We start from the raw sequence: 21,541 nt of genomic DNA on the forward strand, positions 1-21,541 counted from the left end.
ATTATAATAGCAAAATCACAGAAATTATGAAAATACCTTCACAGTTCCACAGGATGGAGTTAATAAACATTGTGAGAACAGTAAGATTGTCTAATGTAATTTGTAGGACTTTTACTGAAAGGACTTTTTACTTTATACACACACTAAATAGTGAGTAAGGATGAATACCAAGCACAATATTGCACAATACACAATATACAAGGCCATGTGTTTGACAGTGAACACAGAAAGAAAGGTAATACAACATTTCTGTATCTAACCTGTGGTACCCAGAACTGCTTCCCCATGCCAAGAAAAGATTCAGTTTTGCATCTTCCTCCCATTCCTCCATGGCATGGTCTGAGGAGAGGAAACAAAAATAGCTGAGACAAATAGGAACTTCTGCTCACTCCCCTGTGGCCAGGATATTAGAGTGCTTGGAGTTTCAGGTGTTTGGGTCTGGGACTAGGCATGCCCATGAATTCACACGTCCTCCAGATCACATTTAAATCACCTACCTACCTATCTGATAAGTTTATGAAACATTTGGACACCTCCTTCCCACCTTACAACATTCCTAACTTTAAAGCTCTGCATTTGCACCTTTTGGCCCTCCCATGTACATCTGTATTCTAACTTTGATTGCTGCTCCATGCAATCCTAATTCCTCGATAGCCTTTAAAAGATTCATTTGTGTTCTGATGGTAGTTTCACTAAGACATTGCGGAAATTAGGATGGTGTTCATCTCCCACTAAAATATGCAAATATACCAATTCAGTGTCTCTAAAGAGTTCACTTGACCACAACAACCCCCCAATGTATTTTCTTCACTTTAAAGGTAAGGAAAGAAAATTGCTCATGCCTACTAGAAGGTATTTACAGGCAAATAGACCACAGGACATCAGAATTCCTCTGCTGGAGACAACTTGTAGTGGTTTGGTCCAAAATACTCATTACTGTTTATCTTCTGTGAGATAAGAATTAGGAGAAATGCAAAGCAGGCACCAAACTTGAAAGAATATAAAGAAGTTTATTAACAGACCTAAAAGAAGAAAAAAAATCATACCACACCTTCAGAACACTTCTCCTCCCCCCCCCCAACCTTTCTCCCTTCTCCCACTGACAATGTAAAAAGACAACCCTTCAGATGTTCAGTCTGTTTACCACTTCCATAATAACCTTGTTCAGTCCATTTAGGAAGAGGAGTCTCTCTTGCCCATGTTATGAAAGCATTATCACAACGAGACAGCCGCCCAGGTTGGTTCTCTGCTCACATGTGAGTCCCTTCCCACAACTTGCAGCTTTTCCCACAACTGCTTTCGAGGGTCCACTCTTGAATTACTGAGGTATAAATTTAAGGTTGAGTCGTTCAAAAACAAAAGTTCTCTTCACCCATCTCTGGGAGCATTTCATCTCTAAGAACAGAGGCCCTTCTCCTTCCCTGGGAGAAAAGGGTCCTCCTCATCTTCTCATCTCAGGACTATCCTCTAGGACTATCTCTGGGAGCATTTCTAGGAACTGAGGTCTTCTTTTCCATTTGGAGCAAAAGTCCTCATTGCTTCCATCTCTTCCTGTTCAAATTTCTCATGAAATTACAGCTGCTTCAGCATCTGCCTATCTCAGCGCCGGTGCCTTTGCTCTCAAGTACAAGTTGAACGCTCCACCCCTCATGCTTTCATGAAATTACAATGGGTACTCTGATATATCATAGCTTTACAACAGAATTTCAGCTTTAAGCATCTCCTCTTTCTCCTCCCTCAAGTTTTCACAGCACTAAAAGGGTTAATCTCACCTAGGCCTTGCAGCTGGAATGTCGCTTATCGCTGTTGGTCACATGAGCTTTTGCTGGACAGCAGTGCAGCTTCAGCTGAATCTTGGCCGCACTGGAGAGGGGGAGCTGGGGTGCTCCGGCTGCCCACAGCCCTGCTGTGGGGGAGTTCCACAGGTGGAACAGGGCCCATCGGCTCCAGGATGGCCGTGGCCTGGGCCGGGCCCACTGGCCCCCGCACAGGGCCTGCAGCCACCTGTCCCAGCACCAGAAACGAGACAGAGCCTCTGCCTGGGGTGTGTCTATTCTTAAGTGTGGATCGCAGAGGTGGTCACAACTTTAAGTGGCTTAAAGAATTGTCCATATTCAAACTGGCCAGCTGATAGGTTCTGTCAGGTCACAGAGGAAGCTGTAAGCACCCCTTAGCAAGAACATCACTTCCGGGACTATGCTTGCTAACCCATGACACAACTGTATGGGTGGAGGCAGTGGAGGTAAGAGATCTGTAGTAACAGACCTTTTTCTATACCAAGATACAGAGGCACTCCTAATTTGTAAGCATTATTAGAGTGCCTACCACAAGTTAAACATGGGTCTGTCCTCTCCAGATGTGTCTTTGTCTTTAATTTCCCCTCTCCTGTCTCCACAAAGGAGATTATACCTCTTTTCTGAATTTAGGCAAACAAATAAATGTTTTCACTGTATTTATTCATAACCATCTCACTAGTAATAAGTAGCTCTTGCTCTTTTTTAACCCTTTTCTTCTGCAACAATAGTTGTACAGAAGAAAACTACAAATAAAATGAAATCTAAATGAAATCTGGCAATTTCTTGCTTCTAAATGCAGAAATGCATTCATATAACTGTATAATTTGTTTACTGTGTCCATTGATTCTCTCTTCTTCCACTGATTATATGTCTGCCTAACTTGAAAAGAGTTATTGTCTATTAGAAAGAGTTGAGAATGTGATCTGCTACAATTTCGAGGAAATTTAGTAAATTAAAACCGAATTAATAAGAAACATGGACCTTTAAGGAACTCTTTTCTAAGGCAAGGCTATTTTATTTTTCCTCCATATTTTTTTTGACATTCCATACCAATTTCTGAACTTAATTTGAGATATATTCTCACTTCAAAGAATACTGATGACTTCTCTACTATGTATAAAAATAGCAGTTTTGAGAGAAGTCATGAATTAACCTCAGACATAGTAAGAATGTATACTCAAATAAAATACTGCCTGAAACCAAGAAGTTATGTGCCATAAACACCTTTTTTGATGAATATTGAGTACTAGACAAGGGTGAAGTGTAAGCTAGAGGAGCAAGGTACTTGATTTAGGGAAAATGAAATTATGCTACAGAACTCTGAGATAATCTCTGCTTGCTTACTCATTTATTTATTGGAAATCAGAGTAAACATTTAGGGTAAGATTTTTGAGAACATCAAGATTTCAATTACCACATCACATCACATAAAAATTCAGTTTCACAAAATTGGATAGATATGCTAATTTTAGAGGCACACTTCATCTACGTAAAAAAAAAAAAAAAGGAAAAAAAAAGATTGAGAGAGAATTTATAAGTATGCCCATATTTATAAGATACACATTGTTACAAAAATAGCTAATTGTCACACCCCTAACCATTACCAATATATTTTTCTCTGATGATCCACAGGAAAAGTTGTGTTGAGAACTATTTAGCCAGTCACACAGAAGAATACAGACAGAGAAATATGTGCAAAAGATTATTAAGAAATCAAGGTACTCAGCAGTGCATCTGGGTTATGTCTTCATTTCCAACATATTTCAAATGAATTAATGGGGATGGCACTTGTTATCTGTGGTCACTACGTACTATACATACATACTGAGGAATCTAATGTATTATCTGCTTTTGTTTGGGGTTTTTTTGGAGGCTTGTTTGGATTTTTCTTTGTAGGTTTGATTAGGGGAGGGGGATGTTGGCTTGTTTGTTTTTTCATTTATCAAAATGTTTCATGGTTATCTGACTTGCAGAATGAACAATTTGTGATATGAGAAAGGAAACGTTTGACAAATTCATTTTCCACCCATGTGGAGTTTTTGCTTTCTAACTTACCCCACTCCAACTAGAGAAAGGTCATGCAGAGTAAACAACAGGAATGACTTTTTGCTTTCTGTAAATGGTGGGCATTCCCAGACCTGCTGAGTCTGTAAAATGTAGAGGGAAATGACAGCAATCAAAGATTACTTCAGATCACATGTGTTGATATTATTTTCCATTTTGAACATCTGAGCCTCTTTCACACACCTAAACAGTTTACTAATGAAAAAAATTCCACAAAATATTTTGTATGTAAACTGATTTACTGTAACTGGAAATATGAATTAGAAAATTTTTCTGTTCTTGTTCCTTGGTTCTAGTCAATAAAAGGCCATGATTATTATAACACACCAAATTTTTGCATGTGATTTACTGAAGACAATTTTCTGTAGACTTTATATAGGATAATTAACATTTGAAAAGCTGGAATTGTATTTTATATTATAAATTCAAAATATTTAAACAGTTTACAGAAGATTACCAGTCATCAAGAAACACAGTATAGATTGTCAGAATTACATTGCAGTATCTCTTTACAAATATATTTATCAGTATACTTATTCTGCAGAAACCTTCACAATATTGTTTGAAGTTACTTTGTCTCATAAGTTAAAAGCATATTTTGTAATTACATAATTTCAAATAGTAAGAAGAGGGCTTAATTGCTCTGCTTCACACAACTAGTATTTTATTTTTATAAGATGCCAGATAATGTTTTGCTTTATTTATTCTTATATATGAAAATGGACCCTTTTCTTTTTCACAAGCTATGATGTTGCAAAATTGCTTCACAGATTAATGGAGATTCCTCTAATATAAAGAGCAAAACAAAACATACATAGGAATTAGAAATTGTCACATTTAGTGATAGCTTGCAAATGTTATTTTAGTACTTTCTAATAGTAAATTGGCAATAGGCAGCGGAACTCTTCATTGCTAGGAAATCACATTCTATTCACCATTTTAGCGTGCTTGAAAATTCTGTTTATCATTTGGTAGAAACATGAGATAAGCAGGAAGCTTAAGATATCTATCACAGTTTGAGCTACCTGGCATCTCTGTAGACAGTTTGAACAGATGGATAAAATAAATTAACCTTATCTCTGGGGGGGGGGGTCTGTGTGTTGTTAAGAGGATGGGTAAAGGAATGACAATGGACATATAAGATTTTTTGTCAGAACCACTCGTTAGCATAGAAAAGATCACCAGTCCCACTACTTGCTTATTGTTGTCTCTTTTGAGAGGTTGTAGACCCTGGATTACCAGCTGAGTTGCTCATATGAGCAGTCAAAATGAGGTTGGCAAGCTCGTACTATTTATGTTTACAGCTTGCTATTCATCTGCAGCTTTTAGTGTATAGGACCTCTTTTTAGCAGACGACCATGCAATCCTCAATAATTTTCACAGGTATTTATTACAGATATACACTGAATATGGTAGCTCCTAGTACTTACTATGAGGTGACCTACCTTGGATAGTTATCTCATCCAGTCTTATCTCTGGAAGGCCAAAGCAGTAATCAGATAATACTTGGTGACTGGTGTTATGATACAGTGTTAAAATGGAGGAAAAAGTAAAGTGAATAATTTGGACAAAATCTATTGCAATCATCCTTCATACAGGTAGAGTAATAAAAATTTGCAAGGCTCACCTATGAAACATGGAGGTAAACACTGGCAGGAATACAGAAACAAGGAAAGATGTGGCAAAAACAAACTTATTGTTCTAGTGACTATCTAGAATGATACCATTACTGATACTGAACAAGATTTTCTCGGGTTGATGATATACTATGTTCTACTCAGAGAATTAAAAAACATGTTAGGATAAGACTCTCTCTGTTCACACTTCAGAAGGACTCAAGTCACCAATCTGTGACCAGACGTGACTGTAAGGATTTATATAAGGAAAATATGCGGCAGAAGCTAATAAAATGAACTACAGGGCCATGTAAATGAAATAAGAGGAATAGACACCTGAAGAAGTCCATTATATGAGAATTTCTAGTGCCTGGGTCAGCTTCAATGGCTTGTTTTGACTTTGGTTTTAGACACTTTTTTATAATGGTGCTATATGGCAAACTAACCAGTGCCTGTAAGTTCACAGGGACAGAGTTTTGAACCCTTATGAGGAGGTCGAGTAGGAAAAGGATTGTTAAACCCCTCTATGCTTTGAACATTTACCTCCTAGTGTTCTTGAAAATTATTTCTTCTGTGTGGAGAGGGCTGGAAAGAAAAAAATAATCAACGGAGATAAGATGTTTCTTAAAAAAAAAATAAAAAAGAAAACAATACAACTAGAAACATAAGTTACTTAAATCAGAACACTTATAGGTGATTTGGGGAAGTTCAGAATCTCTAATCCTTAAAACCCATTTGTTTCAAGGTAACTGGTTACCCTATCAGCAAGTAAATGCAAAATAGAAATTTGGGAGTTTTACACTCTCTGTCATCTTACAAAAAGGAGAATTCTGGTAGTTTCTGGTCAGACTGTTCAAAGAAATACAAATTTTTGTTATAAGTTTGTTATTTTAAATACTATTTCAATATCTTCTACATCATCCTCTGTCCTTATGAGTTTGTTTGGAGCTATTTTTTGTGTATGACTGAGTCTAAAATTTTCAATTTTTCCAACAGTGACAGAAGATAACCACTACTGACCCCAATTATAGTCAAGATTGTACAGACTTATTCATATATGATGAATTATTTGGTCTGTAATAACAATATAAATATTTATAAAATTCTTCTTTTCTACCTCTCTGAAGCTACACACTGACCAAGATAAAGGAGATGGAAATTTAAAATACATATTAACAGGAGATGGGGCTGGCAGTCTGTTCATTATAGACGAAAATACAGGAGATATTCATGCTGCAAAGAAATTGGACAGAGAAGAAAAGTCCCTATATGTGCTACGTGCCAAGGCTATAGACAGAAAAACTGGAAGACAAGTGGAGCCAGAGTCTGAATTTATCATTAAAATCCACGATATCAATGACAATGAACCAAAATTCACCAAGGACATGTACACCGCCAGTATTCCGGAGATGTCTGGAGTTGGTAGGTAAAAACTTCTCCTTATGTAAAATGCAAACAGGTTTGAGCTGACTGGGAAGTTATAAGTAATTTATTATTTGAAGCACTTGCTACTAGCTGCTCTGAATATCCATGGAACAATTTCTGTTGCCAGCAATGTATCATAAATAATTGGTTTCTGCTTTTATTCATTTGTTTCATCTTCATCCACTTTTTAATCCTTTTTCCATGCTATAAGCTACTCTTACTCTTCTAAGCCCACCGGAACCATCACGGAATGCAGCATGTATGGCTGTCTCATCAGTTACTACATAGTGTCGTCACAGCTGAGACTATCACTCACATAAAGAGTGTAATCTTTGTGTTTTAAGGTCTAATTTACCAAAACTTTCTGTACCTTTAGACACAAACAGTTTTAAGCATGTAAGTATGTAAATCAATTAATATATCAAAATTATGCAAAATATGTTCCTACAAATGTCTTTTCTTTTTCTTTCTGTTATCAGTATTGATAGTTGTTGGTGGTGGGTTTTTTGTTGTTTTGGGTTTTTTTTTAATATGGACTTGTTAACTTAATTGTGAATTTTTTTCATAACAAATATATGAACACTGTCTCTAAATAATTAACTATTTTTGTTTCAAAAATATTTGCCTTAATGGGTAAAAATTTACACCTATTTATTATTGCTGCAATGAAAAGTAAAAATGTGGAGTTATAGTAGATGTGAAAAATACAGTATAACAGGAAAATAATTCTCTGAGTTTTGTTCAAATATATAAAGTGATAGATAATATTCACCAGCACACACTCATCAGAAGTTATCATGATTACCTAAGTGCTTCACTTTCTTACAGCAGAGACAGATTCTCTCGTAAGATAAGTAAGCATAAAATCCATAGGCTATGGGAACAACACTAACCGATAAATTCTCAAAAGTTATTTACTTCTCATGATTTACTGTAATGGTTTGCAAATCAGCCCTGGATGATGGCATTGCTAAGAGAGACAATAAAATACCCATTGAATCTTGTGATTAATATGCATCTTCACAAAATAATTTCCAGAAGCTAATATCTCTGAGAGCAGTAGAAGTAGTATAACAGAATAAGGATTTATTTTATAAACATGAGAGTATAAAATATTATTTTTACTTATTTTATAAAATAAAATATTTGATAATATACTTATAAAACACATTTTAATAATAAAGTAATATTTTGTGAGCATGAGAAGGGAAAAAATATACTACTATGTGTAATGCAAAGAGTCCAAGGATGCTTCCTTTAAAGATATATGGAAAATAGAGAAATCCTTTCCATTAAGAATTTAAATTGCTGATATTACCTGAAAGAAAAACATTGGCAGTGCACCTGTCATATTTAATTTGAAATCTATTTGTAAGGAAGGAACTCAATGGGAATAGATAGGAAAAATCATGATGTCCATGTTTAACATTATCACTTAGTCTAACTTTATTAGAGTCAATTGAGAGGCATGAATAAAAGAGAAGTGAATAAGATCCAGTGCTTTGGCACTGCCCGAGAAATATTAAGTCTATGAAATGTTTATATTTTATGAGGGATGATAGAATAAGTACCATGATGTAGTTTAAGTTGAGGAAGTGTCCATAAAAGACAAAAGTAAAGGGGAATTTTACTTTGAAGGAGACTTTGTATACTTTTCCTTGAGGAAAAGGATATAAACAGTAAAAAATGTTCTTTGGCTTCTAATATGAAAGCAAAAGAAGGTATCTGAGTTATTCTTTCCTCTGTTTAGTTGACATTTAGCTGGCACTTAGGAATATAAAAACCACTGGAACTGGAATTTTTAGCATTTGAATTTGAATGAATGAAAGTAGGTTTGTAATTTTTTTAAAGTGGAATAGAAGAACCCAAATCCAGACCAGTCCATTCTAGCAACATATATTCTATATTTCTGAAGTCAGCCGTAAGAATGCTTCAAGAGTCAGGATGAGCATACAGATGTGAATAAGATTGAGCACACATGTATTTCTTCTTGGAATCCTTTTGTATCATTCCTCCAGATAAGGAACTGGATGCCCTAACTGGAAAATAAACAACTTAAATAGAAGCCCAAAGTCTAAATTTGTTAGAGCAGTAGCCCCAAAGAGAAATCACAAAAGAGTATTTCAGAAAACCAGAAAAGTGCAGAATAAAAAATTAAGTGCCTTTTAATTCTATATTTTCCTCTATTTTCTGCTAACAAATGGATGAAAATAAGAATAATATAATAAAATCCAGAATCTCTGGAAGAGAGTGATCATCTTTATTAAGACTAAGTAAAATGAAAAAGTCAAAGTATTCCTGCATTACCTACATGAACACTTGAAATTATGAGAGATATTTTTTTAGATTGTATATAGAGATTCCTGCATACCTAATCTAAGAAGTTTTCTGACTGGAAATTGCTATATGGTTATACTATACACGCTATAAGAAATAGATATACTCATGATAAGCAGGTCAAAAATCTGTAGGAAAATCACAGTTTCTTTCAATTCTTTATGTCTTCCCAATTTTCTGTCTCAAACCACAATTTTTTTCTTAACTATTATATTTATTATGTTTGTCAAATCCAGCAAATATAACAGCAGATATTTATGAAAGCTCAGGAAAATGTCACTAAGATGGAGAAATTGAAGAGGAATCATCACTAGCAATGTTTCCAGCTGTGTGTATATCTGTTATTCAAAGTGAAATCATACTATGTACTTCTCAGTGTGTTACTGACTGTTTCTTGGAATAACTGTGTCTAGAACACCCTAGGGAAAATGGTAAGTCAACACCTCTGACAGAATGTGTGATTTTCAGTACCAATAAGCAGATCTCCATCACGTTTAACCAGTTTGATAGCAAGAAGAGTGAAAGCATAATGTGGATTTTCAGCACAACCTATTCAAGCCCAGGGGAAATATGAATGCTTATTTGTGCACTAGTTTGTGCAGCCATCAAGTTATATATAAATTAGCCCTGCTATGCCTAAATAGATCCAATCCAACACTGCTATGGATAAACCTAAAATGCGGTGTAGCAAAGTTAGTACTGGGAGTAATCAAAACCACTGAAGTGAGCTGACTGCAGTGTCATTTCAGATAAATTTTATGGAAATGATCATGTTAAATGTTCACACTGATATTGACTTAAAAAGTTGAATGAGAAAGTTAGTTTAAAATATTCTGAAACTCAGTAACATGGAATCTCTCATTAAAATCATCTGCTGTACTGAAGTACAAGAGGATAACAACTGCTGTAGCTATATTTTTGGACAATACTAGAGTTGACTGGAAGAATCCTGAGATTTATATCAGATTTAGTAAATTATTTCAATAAAATATAATTTCAAAAAATGAGAAAAAGAGGCCAGAAAGACCCATAGAGGTTTATCAAAACATAATATAGGAAGCAAATTTACAAAAGATGTTCAAGATTTTAAACTGATGCAATGCCAAAGTTCTAAGGAACAATCTTGATCACAATGAAGAATTGGTGGATTTCAAGCATGACCTAATCTGAACTACATATCCAAAACCCCCAAAAATTCAGAGAAGTTAAATGCATATTATGCATCATGAATAATCTTTTGATTTCCTCTTCATGTAGAATGAAAAGTACAGTCTTAATCACATTTAAAATCTACTCATTTCATCTTCAAGATTTACATGAGTATAAGCTCAGTCCAAGGATTTTTCTGAGTGAAACATGCCTAAAAAAAAACCCAAATAAAATCAAAACTAGCACCACACATCACTGTGTAAACTACTCTCAGGTTACTAAGAACGTTTTGAAAAGGGAAGTTAGCAATGAGATGTCCTGTGTAGTTAATCCCTTTGGCATCCAGGTCAATATCATTACACCCTTCTGTACCTGTTTTGCTAATTTTAATGAGTAAGACTTACCAGTTTTATGTCATTAAGCTTCTTTAGCATGCAGCTGATGAGTATTTCACAACAAATTTTTAGTCTTTGCATGGATTCTACTAAGAGAAGGGATAATGTCTAATTTAATTTTCCAGTCATTTCTTCAAACTGCTACTTTTTAAATTTATAGATCTAACCAAAGACACCTAACATATTTCGGGATTTCTACATGACAGGATTAATCTAAATATATTAATCTAAATTTGGAACATAAATTTTTTCCATTATACCACTTTTATAGAAAATAATCAGAATAAAAGAGTTTTTCTTCAGCTGATGAGTGGGGCTTGATAGAAGAATGTTATATATGAAATATAAATATGGCCATTTTCAATTGAGGTATACAGGATTATAGCAAGACTAAACATGCCTTGTATTGAACAGCTATTCTAAATAAAAGCTGTAAATAAAAGATATATGTAAAAGACATACACATGAATAAAAAGCAAGATGAGATTGCAGTAAAACACAGTGGGTAATATACATTAACATTACCATTCTTATTACCATGCTGTTGTATTTGAGTGCACTAGTATATCCTGAAACACTAATTATACAATGATTCTCTTAGACGTTCCATTATCATTGTTCAGTATTTCTACAGTATCTCTTGGGAATCTATAATGATCACAACTACTACTTCATTTAAGTAAGACTGCACTCCATTCTGATATTATTTTTAGTTACGCCATGTTTTCAGCATCACATAACCCCAAGCACACATTTCTCAAGAACAGTTTGTTATTTTGTACAGGAAGCTCTTTCAAGAACAAGTCAGACTTATGGTAGAAAAAAGAAAGAAAGAAAGAAAGAAAGAAAATTAACCAAATTAACCATCACATTTTCTATTTTTGAATTTGCTTATGTCAGTAGCCATTAATCTACAGATGTGCATAAACAACTAAAGGGAGGCACCTCTCATGTTCCATGATTCAGCAGGAAATATTTATATTTTCTCCTTTGTATATTTTCCCTGGTTTCAGACATTTATAAAAAGAAGCTATGAATGACTGTCTTGACTTTGACACAAGCTTACAAAAACTACTTTGCTAACTTGCAAAACTTCAGAATGCTAATTGTTAATGTGCACACTATTTTAAAATGAATTATTGAGTTAGGTTTAAGAGAAAGGTACATTTCAAATAAAAATTTTATCCACAAGTTCATATTTTACAAGACAGAATTAGAATTCCTTTTAGTCAAACTAAGCATGATGGCAGAAATTCTGTAACTAGAATACTTTCAATATTTCTTTTTGCATTTGCCACTATAAAGAATTTCAAAACTTTTGTATCTGTCAGAATAATTTTTAAATGCAGAATTTTTATCCTTATTTAGGTTCTTTCTTATTTTCATGCAAGTGTTTGTTATGAAAAAAATTAAAATATAAAATAAAAGTTCAATACCCAGTAATTCTTTCTTAAACCATTAAGGTAAAAAAGTCAAAACCCTCTTTTTATTAAGTAGTTAAAAACCATAAATCTTTCCTGGATATTTTCAAATAATTTTGGAAATTTGGGGATTTTTTCTTTCACTTTTGGGCATGCAGTCTGTTAAGGACATGTAGAGTATTTTTATTAGGGAAGTATATAGAAGTATTTATAAGTATTTTGCATTTGGGATGAGGTAGATACTATTTTTAGAGTAGTATGAATGGATGTTTTAAAACTCCATATTTCTAGAGTACAAAAGAAAATCACCTGAACACCAAAGGAATCTTATTTAGATCATGATTATTTTTAGCTTAAATTATTCTATCATTTGTCTACACATTCATCTGTATACACAATATGGACAATATTTTCCCAGCAAAAAGGATGTCTGCAAGGAACTTACTACAGCTCTGCTAGTGTAAACAGGTTGAGTTTGTATAGCTCCACTGATTTCAAGTTGGATTTTACAGAAGTGTTAGGATCTTCCTGCATGTATTCATTTCATGATCAAAGTATATAATTTCTGTAAAATTTAAATATTCATTTGCAATTACTATTATTCTTTGTTACAGGTTGAAGATAAAATAAACACCTAATATATAGTATAAGCAATCATATCAAAAACTAATATGTATGTATTGTATATATCATGTAATTATAGAAGAGTTTGGGTTGGAAAGGACCTTAAAGATATCTAGGTCCCTGCCATGGGCAGAGCCACCTTCCACTAGACCAGGTTGCTCAGACCTCCATCCAACCTACCCTTGAATGCTCCTCACCATCCTCACACTAAAGAATTTCTACCTAATATATGCAATCTAAACCTACTCTTTTTCAGTTTAAAATAATTCCCCCTTGTCCTGTCACTACAGGCCCTTGTGAATAGTCTCTCTCACTCTTTCCTATAGGATTCCTCCAGCTACTGGAAGGCTGCAATCAGGTAACCCTGAAGCCTTCTCTCCTCCAGCTGAACAATTCCAATTCTCTCAGCCATTCCCCACAGGAGAGGTTCTCCATCCCTCTAATCATCTTCATGGCCTCCTCTGGACTTGCTCCAACAGGTCAATGTTGTTCCTGTTCTGGGGACCCCAGAGCTGGATGCACCATTCCAGGTGGGCTCTCACCCTGCTGGCGAAGATGCTTTTGATGCAGCCCAGGACACATTTGGCTTTCTGTAAGTGCACACTGCTGGGTCATGTCCAGCCTCCCATCCACCAGCACCCCCAAGCCTTTATCAGCAGGGCTGCTCTCTACCTGCTCATCTCCCAGCCTGTGTTGATATGGGGCATTGCCCCGATCCAGGTGCAGCACCTTGCATTAGTCTTGTTAATCCTCACAAGATTCCCATGGGCCCAGTTCTCAAGCTTGTCCAGATCCCTCTGGATGGCGTCCTGTTCTTCAGGTGTGTCAATCACATTACTCATGTGGGGTCATCTACAAATTTGCTGAGGCTACACTTGATCCCTTTGTCTATGTCATTAAGGTATTAAATGACATTTGTCCCAGTACAGACGCCAGAGGGACACCACTTGTCACTGATGTCCATTGGGACACTGAAGCATTGACCACTACACACTTATTGTGACAGTCCAACCAATTCCTCATGCACCTAACAGTCCACCTATCAAATCTTTCTCTCTCCAATTTATAGAAAAAAATTGTGGCGGACCATGTCAAAGGTTTTAGAGAAGACCAGGTAGAAAACATCTATAACATTTTTGTGAAGATTTCAAATCAGTCACAAAGTTATGGTTCACAGAACATTTTAACATTACAGATAGGATCTCAAGCTAATGAAAAAGGAGTGGCACTCTTTTTCTCCTTTTGGTCTCTCTGTTCCCTCCCAGGTGTGCTGTCTTAGGTCTTTCCCACTGTTCTCTGAACCCAAAAGAAGAAAGTTTAGGGAGCTAAATCATCATAAAGATGGATTTTTCAAAGTCAATATTCATTTTCTACTACTTTTGTTCCCTGGTTCAGATCACATGAGGTTTGATGCCAGAGTTGGTACTAGGGAAGTGACAGGAATATGCAAAGTATAGCAGGTAAAAGCAGGTGAGAATCTTTCATCCAGCAGTGTCTAACCTTAGCTAAAGAATCACTTGACATATTCATTTTTCTTCAGCTACAAAATCCTTCTAAACTAAACAGGATTCACCAGTTTCTTTCTTGTTTTTTCTTTTGTTTTGGGATGGGGGAAAGTTTGGTTTCCTATGAAGACACCACAAGTCTGAGGCAGCACAATGGGAAAACCAGAACCATTTATTCACCCACTATGAGTAACTGCTGACTCTTGGTGCTACAAGAAATTGGGGTTTTGTAGAAGTGCTGTTGGCAAGTAAAAATAACTAGTGTTTGCTGCCAACACAGGAAGGTATAAATAATTTTTGTATTTCTGTCCTGTGAGAACTGAGCCACTGTCAACTCACTGTCAGTCTGTGACCTCCTCTGAGCTCCCTTAGACCTCCACCCACTGACCTTTCATGATGTTCTAAAATATTTTTCATAGGAAGAAATAAGATGCCAGAATTTCAAATGCAGCAATTAGTAAGCAGGAGGGGTGACTTTTATAGCACCATATGGGACTTTAGGATTCATCAACTAACTGGTCTAAACTTTGGAGATGCAGTTTTAAGCTGACCACAAACTCATTTAAACTCAATTTCCTACCAGTTCACAGAACACTAGAACAGATCTACTCCATAGATATGTTTTAATAAGTTCAGCTACTGCAGCAATGGACGCTGAAATGATAGACATGGAATGACAGTCATCTTGCCAAATGGAATTTTCAGACCTGGGCTGTGTTAAATGTGCCTCCCCTTTCTACCTCTCTGAAATGACTCATTGCAAAACTGTTTGCCTGGCTACTTTATTGCAACAAATTTATTATTTCCCATTCTCTGTGTACACTGAAAACAAAACAAAATGAAAAAAAGACAAAAAAAACCCCAAAATACTAAAAAAATCCCTGAAAACCAGAGACCTGCACATCTCTAAATTAGAGCTTGAAGCTACCATTAAAATTTCCTGTCTCTTACCTACACAAAAAAAATTTGATGCATTAATTTTCCTTACTTTTATTTCACTAGATTTCAGCTATAACACTATAATCTCTGAACAGAAGCATAATGCTCCTGGATTCTTTACATCAGCACTTTTGCTCACACTGCAGGGCAATACAATGGGATATGTTCTGCATTGTTAGAGATGCTGTCCCTCTGACTGGACATTAAATCCTTTCATCTTTCATGGCTTCTCATCTGAAAACTAAAAATATCACATTCTGAAACAGCATGTTGCTTCAGCCAAACCTCTTAATGTGAACATACACTCTTCCATACACCCTTTGATATAAACATGTTACAATTCACAACCACGTGCAACCTGTTCTCAGAGCCACAGTAAATAGAGTTCCTATGCATGATGCCAGTTTATATTTACCTAATTTAATCCCTTATGAGCCTTTGAAGCTACCAACCACCAAATAATTTTCCTTCTTTTAAGACATGCTACAGAATAAGTCTTGCAGTGAGACCCTTCTCACATTTATGGGACCCTATTGAAGCCTGCAGCAATTGAACTGCTGGTACTAAGGACTGGAATAGCTGGTACTAATTAGCAGTACAAATATTAGGAACACCTGTCTTCTTCAGAAGGAACATGTCAAACAGAGGCATACATGTGTTATAGCCTTCATTACAACTAAAATATGCCAGACATTAAATTAAACAGGTTAGTATTGGAGAGGAGATGATATGTTGTCTAAGGACAGATTCTGCATTAAAAGTGCTAACATTAGTGTCACTACTTATATCAAGCTAATACACAGAGTTCTATTCTGAAATCATGTAATTATGATCCTTGTGCAGTTTTAGGTGTCTGAAAAAAAAATCCTTTTCTTCATTTAAATGATTTTTGAGAATGGGATTTCTCAAATGTTAGTTCTGTAGTTGGCTGGGAAGGCTGGTTGCACAGATATAAGTGAGAAATTGCAATTAACTAGATAAAAGGTAAATCTGTTTGAGATTTTTTTATATGTACTCATAAAAGAGAATTTCCAAATTATATTGAGAAGTATAATTTTTTTAAATTATTATTTTTTTAAATTAAAGCCCATCTAGGATGCTTACTTATTCTAATCTATTGAATGCAGAATATTTTCAGTTGTCTATAAAAGGAAAGACAGCTTTCTGAATGCCTGAGTATACACTTTAGTTGCTAACATAAAGCAGCTGAGTGTAAAAGTTGTTGTTTTTGGTTTTTTTTTTTAACCATGCTAACACATGCAAGCATCTATTTTGAAAGTAAAACTCACAGGCAGGGTTGTTTCTGTTGTTTTGGTTTGGTTTTTTTTCTTTTTTTTTCCTACCAGATTTCTACATAATTTCTAAGAACCTCCAAAATATATAAATAAAATACAATGGATCATATTTGCATTCAAGATAAAACACTTTTTTTTTTCTAATCTATTATAAATTAACTAATCATCACACAGAGAGAACAGAACACACATAAAGATGCTTTGACATAATTCTCAGTCTTCAAAGGAGATAGAAGTTTCATCAAACAGATCAATCACTCACAAAACAAAGGTCCAGATTCCAAAATCTTTATTTATCCTGTAAACCTATTCTTGTGAGTTATCCCACTCCACTCTAATTCTCAGTTTTAGTAGGGTTACTGAGAAGTTAAAGCTTTATCTCATGTGAATCTGAATGATTAGTAGCATTTCAAATATAAATGATTTAGCTGCGGCATTCCAGCAGGCTAAGAGTAGAAAGCACAGGAAAAGAAGATTACCAGCCCCCAAGAAGTCCACTACTCACATTAATAGATATGATACAATATCTGTCCATAATGGATACAGTATTATTAAATAAGTAAATTTCTCACTTAAAATGTGCTCATATGTATATGTATATGTATACATTAGATATATATGCTTTTATATATTACATAAATGTGATGGTTTTTAAATTAAATCATTTAAAAAAGTATAGTTGATGACAAAGTATTAGCAACACAGAAGATGAATTATAGGAATGGCAGTTACATGTGTGGTTTTCTTAGTTCAATTAATACTTCAGCTTGAATTCTATTATAGAACAGCAATTTTCCTTCTTGCCAATCATACAGTCATTTTGGAAATTTTCCCTGCCATACACAGCCTTCACAGAGTCAGGAAAATGAAGGTAAGAAAAGTCTTATCCTGGACTCTCTTGCTCTACTCCTGCTTGTTTGAAAAGTACTTGATATTATTCTCACTGATACTTATCTTTTACTAAGCATTTGTAACAAATGGGTTACAGCATTTCACATTTATTTTTCTCAACACCTTGCAAAACGTACATCTGTAAGTTTCCACAATGAAAGCAATCCTGATGCTCACATTTACCTAATTTTGTACTATCTTACAAGATGCCTCAGAACATTTTCCAGAATAGCTTTTTCCTACAACCTCAAAAATATGTAACACTGTAAAATTAAGATCAAGCATGATTAAGGTCTGTACAAGTATCAGTTTTATTCCTTATGAGAGTTGTTTGTATCTTCATATTTAAAATACATTGCTCACACCTAACAGGAGATTAAAAACAAACAAAACCCTCCAAAAAACCAGAACAATATAACCTAACTTAATGTCCTCTGAAGTATCTATATGTGTGAATATCTTGCATTTAACTGCCAATAAACCCCAAATTCTTATCAAAGCTTCCTGTGAGAAAGCCAGTTCAATAACAGTTACTTCATTCTACTCCAAGGCAAATGATAAGTAGCCTGTGATAAATAAGGCTACATACACAGTATTAAAAAACAAAACAAAACAAAAAAAATTGAAAGGTTTATTTCTTCATAAAGTCAAAATATGTGACAGTTGTGAAAAAAAAAATATACCCGACACCTTTAGTGCACTGAGGTGGTTTGAGAGGAAGGTTAAAAAATAATCTTATATTTCATGGTCCAGAAGACTGATACTTACTGACTTCATGACTACAATTTTAAAAGACACCTTGGCTGTCAGGAACGCGTGTCTACCCAAGGAAGACAAACAAACTGTTTAAATGCATATGCCAAATGTATTTTCATGGAGTCCTAATCCCCACAGTGTCTAAGCATTCTGAAGTTGGCTCAGGCATTTTTAAGAGTATTTCCCAAGCAAGTAATTTGTAGTCAACACCTTTAAATTTTTGGTCAGAAACATGCCAATCTGTGAGATATGCCCAGATGAGATCATCCCCATGATGCGCATCATTTACTGTGACCAGAGTCTTAAATGGCCAACGAACTTCTAATTAATTTGCAGTCATACTGAAAATTCAACAGTCTTTAGCAGAACACTTTTGCCTTTGAATCATTTGACACATTATACTTAAGAATTTTGAACATTTTTCAAGATAAATGAAATATCTAGAAACAATAATAAAAAAGTCTCTTGATTGAGCCTACTTAATATTCTAGACATGTGCCTACACTGACACCCCCCCACATATATATACTTACTTCTGTATTTACTTATATATACACATGCACACTCTGGAAGTGTTCTGCTTGTGCGTGAAAATGGTACTCTAATTAATGTAACTTTAAAAAGCAAATGACTGAGATAACCCTGGAATTTGATTAATTTGCTCTGTTCTAGACTCCATTTCACCTCAAAAATATAGGTCTTTATTGTTATTTTAACAGACAACATCCAGAATATCTAAATACGGTGGAAGCAAGAGTTTTTCATGATTCACATCTTATAAACTAATGTAAATTTGGGGCTGCCATAATAGCTTCATTAACTACATTTTTATGGAAATTACTATTTTCCACAGCTGTATTAATTTTAAAGAGACAAACTTTATCACTACCTGAAAAGGAGTTCCAACAGATGATGAAAATGATCCCAAGTAAAATAGAGATGAGGCTGGCCCGTCATTGTAAAAATAATTATGTACTTTTTCATGGTCATAACAGAGATTCACATGTGGCTTTAAAATGCACCTGTTTGCAGAGGTGGCAAAAGGTACAAACTCTGTAAAGGTTTCTATTAATTTGTATTACAGACTAATTCTGAAGATGGAAATGAGAGTATTATTCTAGTTCTCAATCATAGAAATTCAAAAACTTATAAGGGGTTACATAAGATGAACTCAAATAAGGAGCAAATGAAAAATAAGTGCAGAAGGTTAACTTGTTCCTTCTCAAAAAAAAAAAAAAAATCAAAACTCTGTTGGTGTTTCATTGTAAAATACACAACACTACAGGCATATACATCAGAACTCAAAGTTTGAAAACTGTTTCTTTTAAGCTTGCTTTTTTTCTTTTAAGTGAGAACTTCAGAGATTGTTTGGAGGACCACAATTAACTAGTTTTGAGAAAAGGAGCAAAGCAGAAAGTGTCTTAAAGCTGTAATACATGAACAAAGGAAGCTAAGAGTAGTGAAGAAATAACGTTTCTATGTCATTAGTTTATAAATAAAAAAAGTATAAATAAAATGAAGCCTTCTTTGAAACTGTTGGCTAGGAGTAGGGATTTTTAACCGAGAGATAAGCATGCTGCAGCCTTTATGAACTACTGCTTCTCCTAATAGGATCAACCTCTTCCTATGTTTAATCATAAAAACAGCTGAACATTGCTTCTCTCTTTTGGAGTATTCCAGAAATTAAGACGGAGCAAAGGGTGAAAATTGCCAGCTCTGATCTTTAAGAAGGAAACAAGTGGTGGAGTTGCTATGATTGATCTGTCATGGATCTGGCAGCTGCCAGTTCATACAGGTGGCCTATTTCCACATTGCCTGAGGGCAAATTAGGAGTAACAAAGGTAATTAATGGCTGTATTACAGTATTACTTGTGGATCCTTCCACACATCAATTTCATTGTCAACTATTTCTAGTTGGAACAACCCCTCTGTACATACAGCAGCTTCAGACCCAGAAACATACTACTGGTGAGTTTCATCATTATTTTGAATTGAAATTTTGAGGGCAATTCTGTGATTAATTATTTTAATTGGAGTTTAGTTTATTTTCAAACATAGACTGTAAGTACTTGTTTGGCCTTAGAAAAGCTGTGTTTCCTAATTTTAAAGATGTACAGTGTATTGAAGAAAATGAAGAAGACTTCTAAGCTGCTGTTCATTTATTAAGGGTGGCAGATCACTTTATACTGTACCTCTTTAGTCACTAGAAAATGCAATGTAAAAGGTAATCTATGTTAACACTTGAAAGAATCTGACTACTCTTTCCTCTGTTTCATCTCTGCCATTTGATTGCACCAGTATTACTGTTTCAGCAGTGACTTTATGGTGAGAAGGGGAAAAATGAACCTCACAAAAGAATAAACTTGCACAGAGTTGTTCACCCACCAGTCCTTCAAACTATTCCTCATTCTTTTCGCTGTTTCCCACTTGTTATTGCATCCATAATGCTTTTCAAATTCTCATGCAGGGCATCTGATGCACTTCACAGTTACAATTACTGTCAAAGGAAACCTAAAGTTACTGTATCAAGGTATCGAACAGCAGGAGGGTGAGGGCTGGAGTCTTTGTTCAGTTTTAGCCATTCTTTCCTAGTTCAATTTCTGACATTATGTTACAATGGTGTAGGTATTGTATTCACTGGAAAATGCAGCATTTCAGGCAGGTTATAGACAGAGTAGTTTAGTCACATTGCATCTCTCTGTGTGGTGAGACAACCACTGGCGCTTAGTTCCTACTCTAATGCAAGTTCTCATAACATAATCTGAAATGGGGCTTCTTTTTGTCATAGGAAAGGATGCAGGAAACAAAACCCAAAACTATCCAAATACAATACACACAAGAAATTATGAGCATTATTTCCTTGTTCTGTTTCCAAAGTACTGTTTCTGAAGTAAAAGTACTGTTTCTGAAGTTCTGCGCAAAAATAGTATCTCATATTTCTGAAATGAGTGGTTTGGTCCATCTGTTTTTACTGATATGGACTAAAATGGAAGTAGTTCTGAGGGAAATTAAGGCTACAGCAGGCAGCACAGCTTGGTTTTCTTAAGCCTCTCACAAATTACTTTTAGTCACATTAGCAGGGATTGCAGTGACTCTTTACATACACAGCAGTGATGCAAAGTTTTTGATTCCTGGGTTGGAGGACAGTGGACATCAAAAACAAAGGTGCAGTACCCACAGTACAGTAGCTAGTATATCAGCTGATTTCTCAATCAAACATTTTGTGGAACATGATACACAAAAATAAGACAGCAAGTTTTCAAGTGAAACTAAGCTTCACCTCATAACTATGCAATGGATTATTAAAAATTGTTAATTTAATAAAATG

The 21,541-nt window shown here is 35.0% G+C and overlaps 1 protein-coding gene across 3 annotated transcripts in view; it reads left to right on the plus strand.

The window, feature by feature from the left end:
* The window catches only part of CDH9 (cadherin 9), a 99,324-nt gene that overhangs the window by 47,657 nt on the left and 30,126 nt on the right, over positions 1–21,541 (plus strand). For 2 of the 3 annotated variants that reach the window (XM_032117449.1, XM_032117458.1), the window contains one exon: positions 6,604–6,898. The exons of the other annotated variant lie outside the window; for it this stretch is intronic. In XM_032117449.1, the coding sequence (XP_031973340.1) occupies positions 6,604–6,898 (295 nt within the window). The remainder of the gene's footprint in view (positions 1–6,603; positions 6,899–21,541) is intronic. 3 annotated transcript variants of the gene reach the window in all.

The sequence above is a fragment of the Corvus moneduloides genome, chromosome 1, assembly GCF_009650955.1.
Source record: "Corvus moneduloides isolate bCorMon1 chromosome 1, bCorMon1.pri, whole genome shotgun sequence".
NCBI classification, from domain to species: Eukaryota; Metazoa; Chordata; class Aves; order Passeriformes; family Corvidae; genus Corvus; species Corvus moneduloides.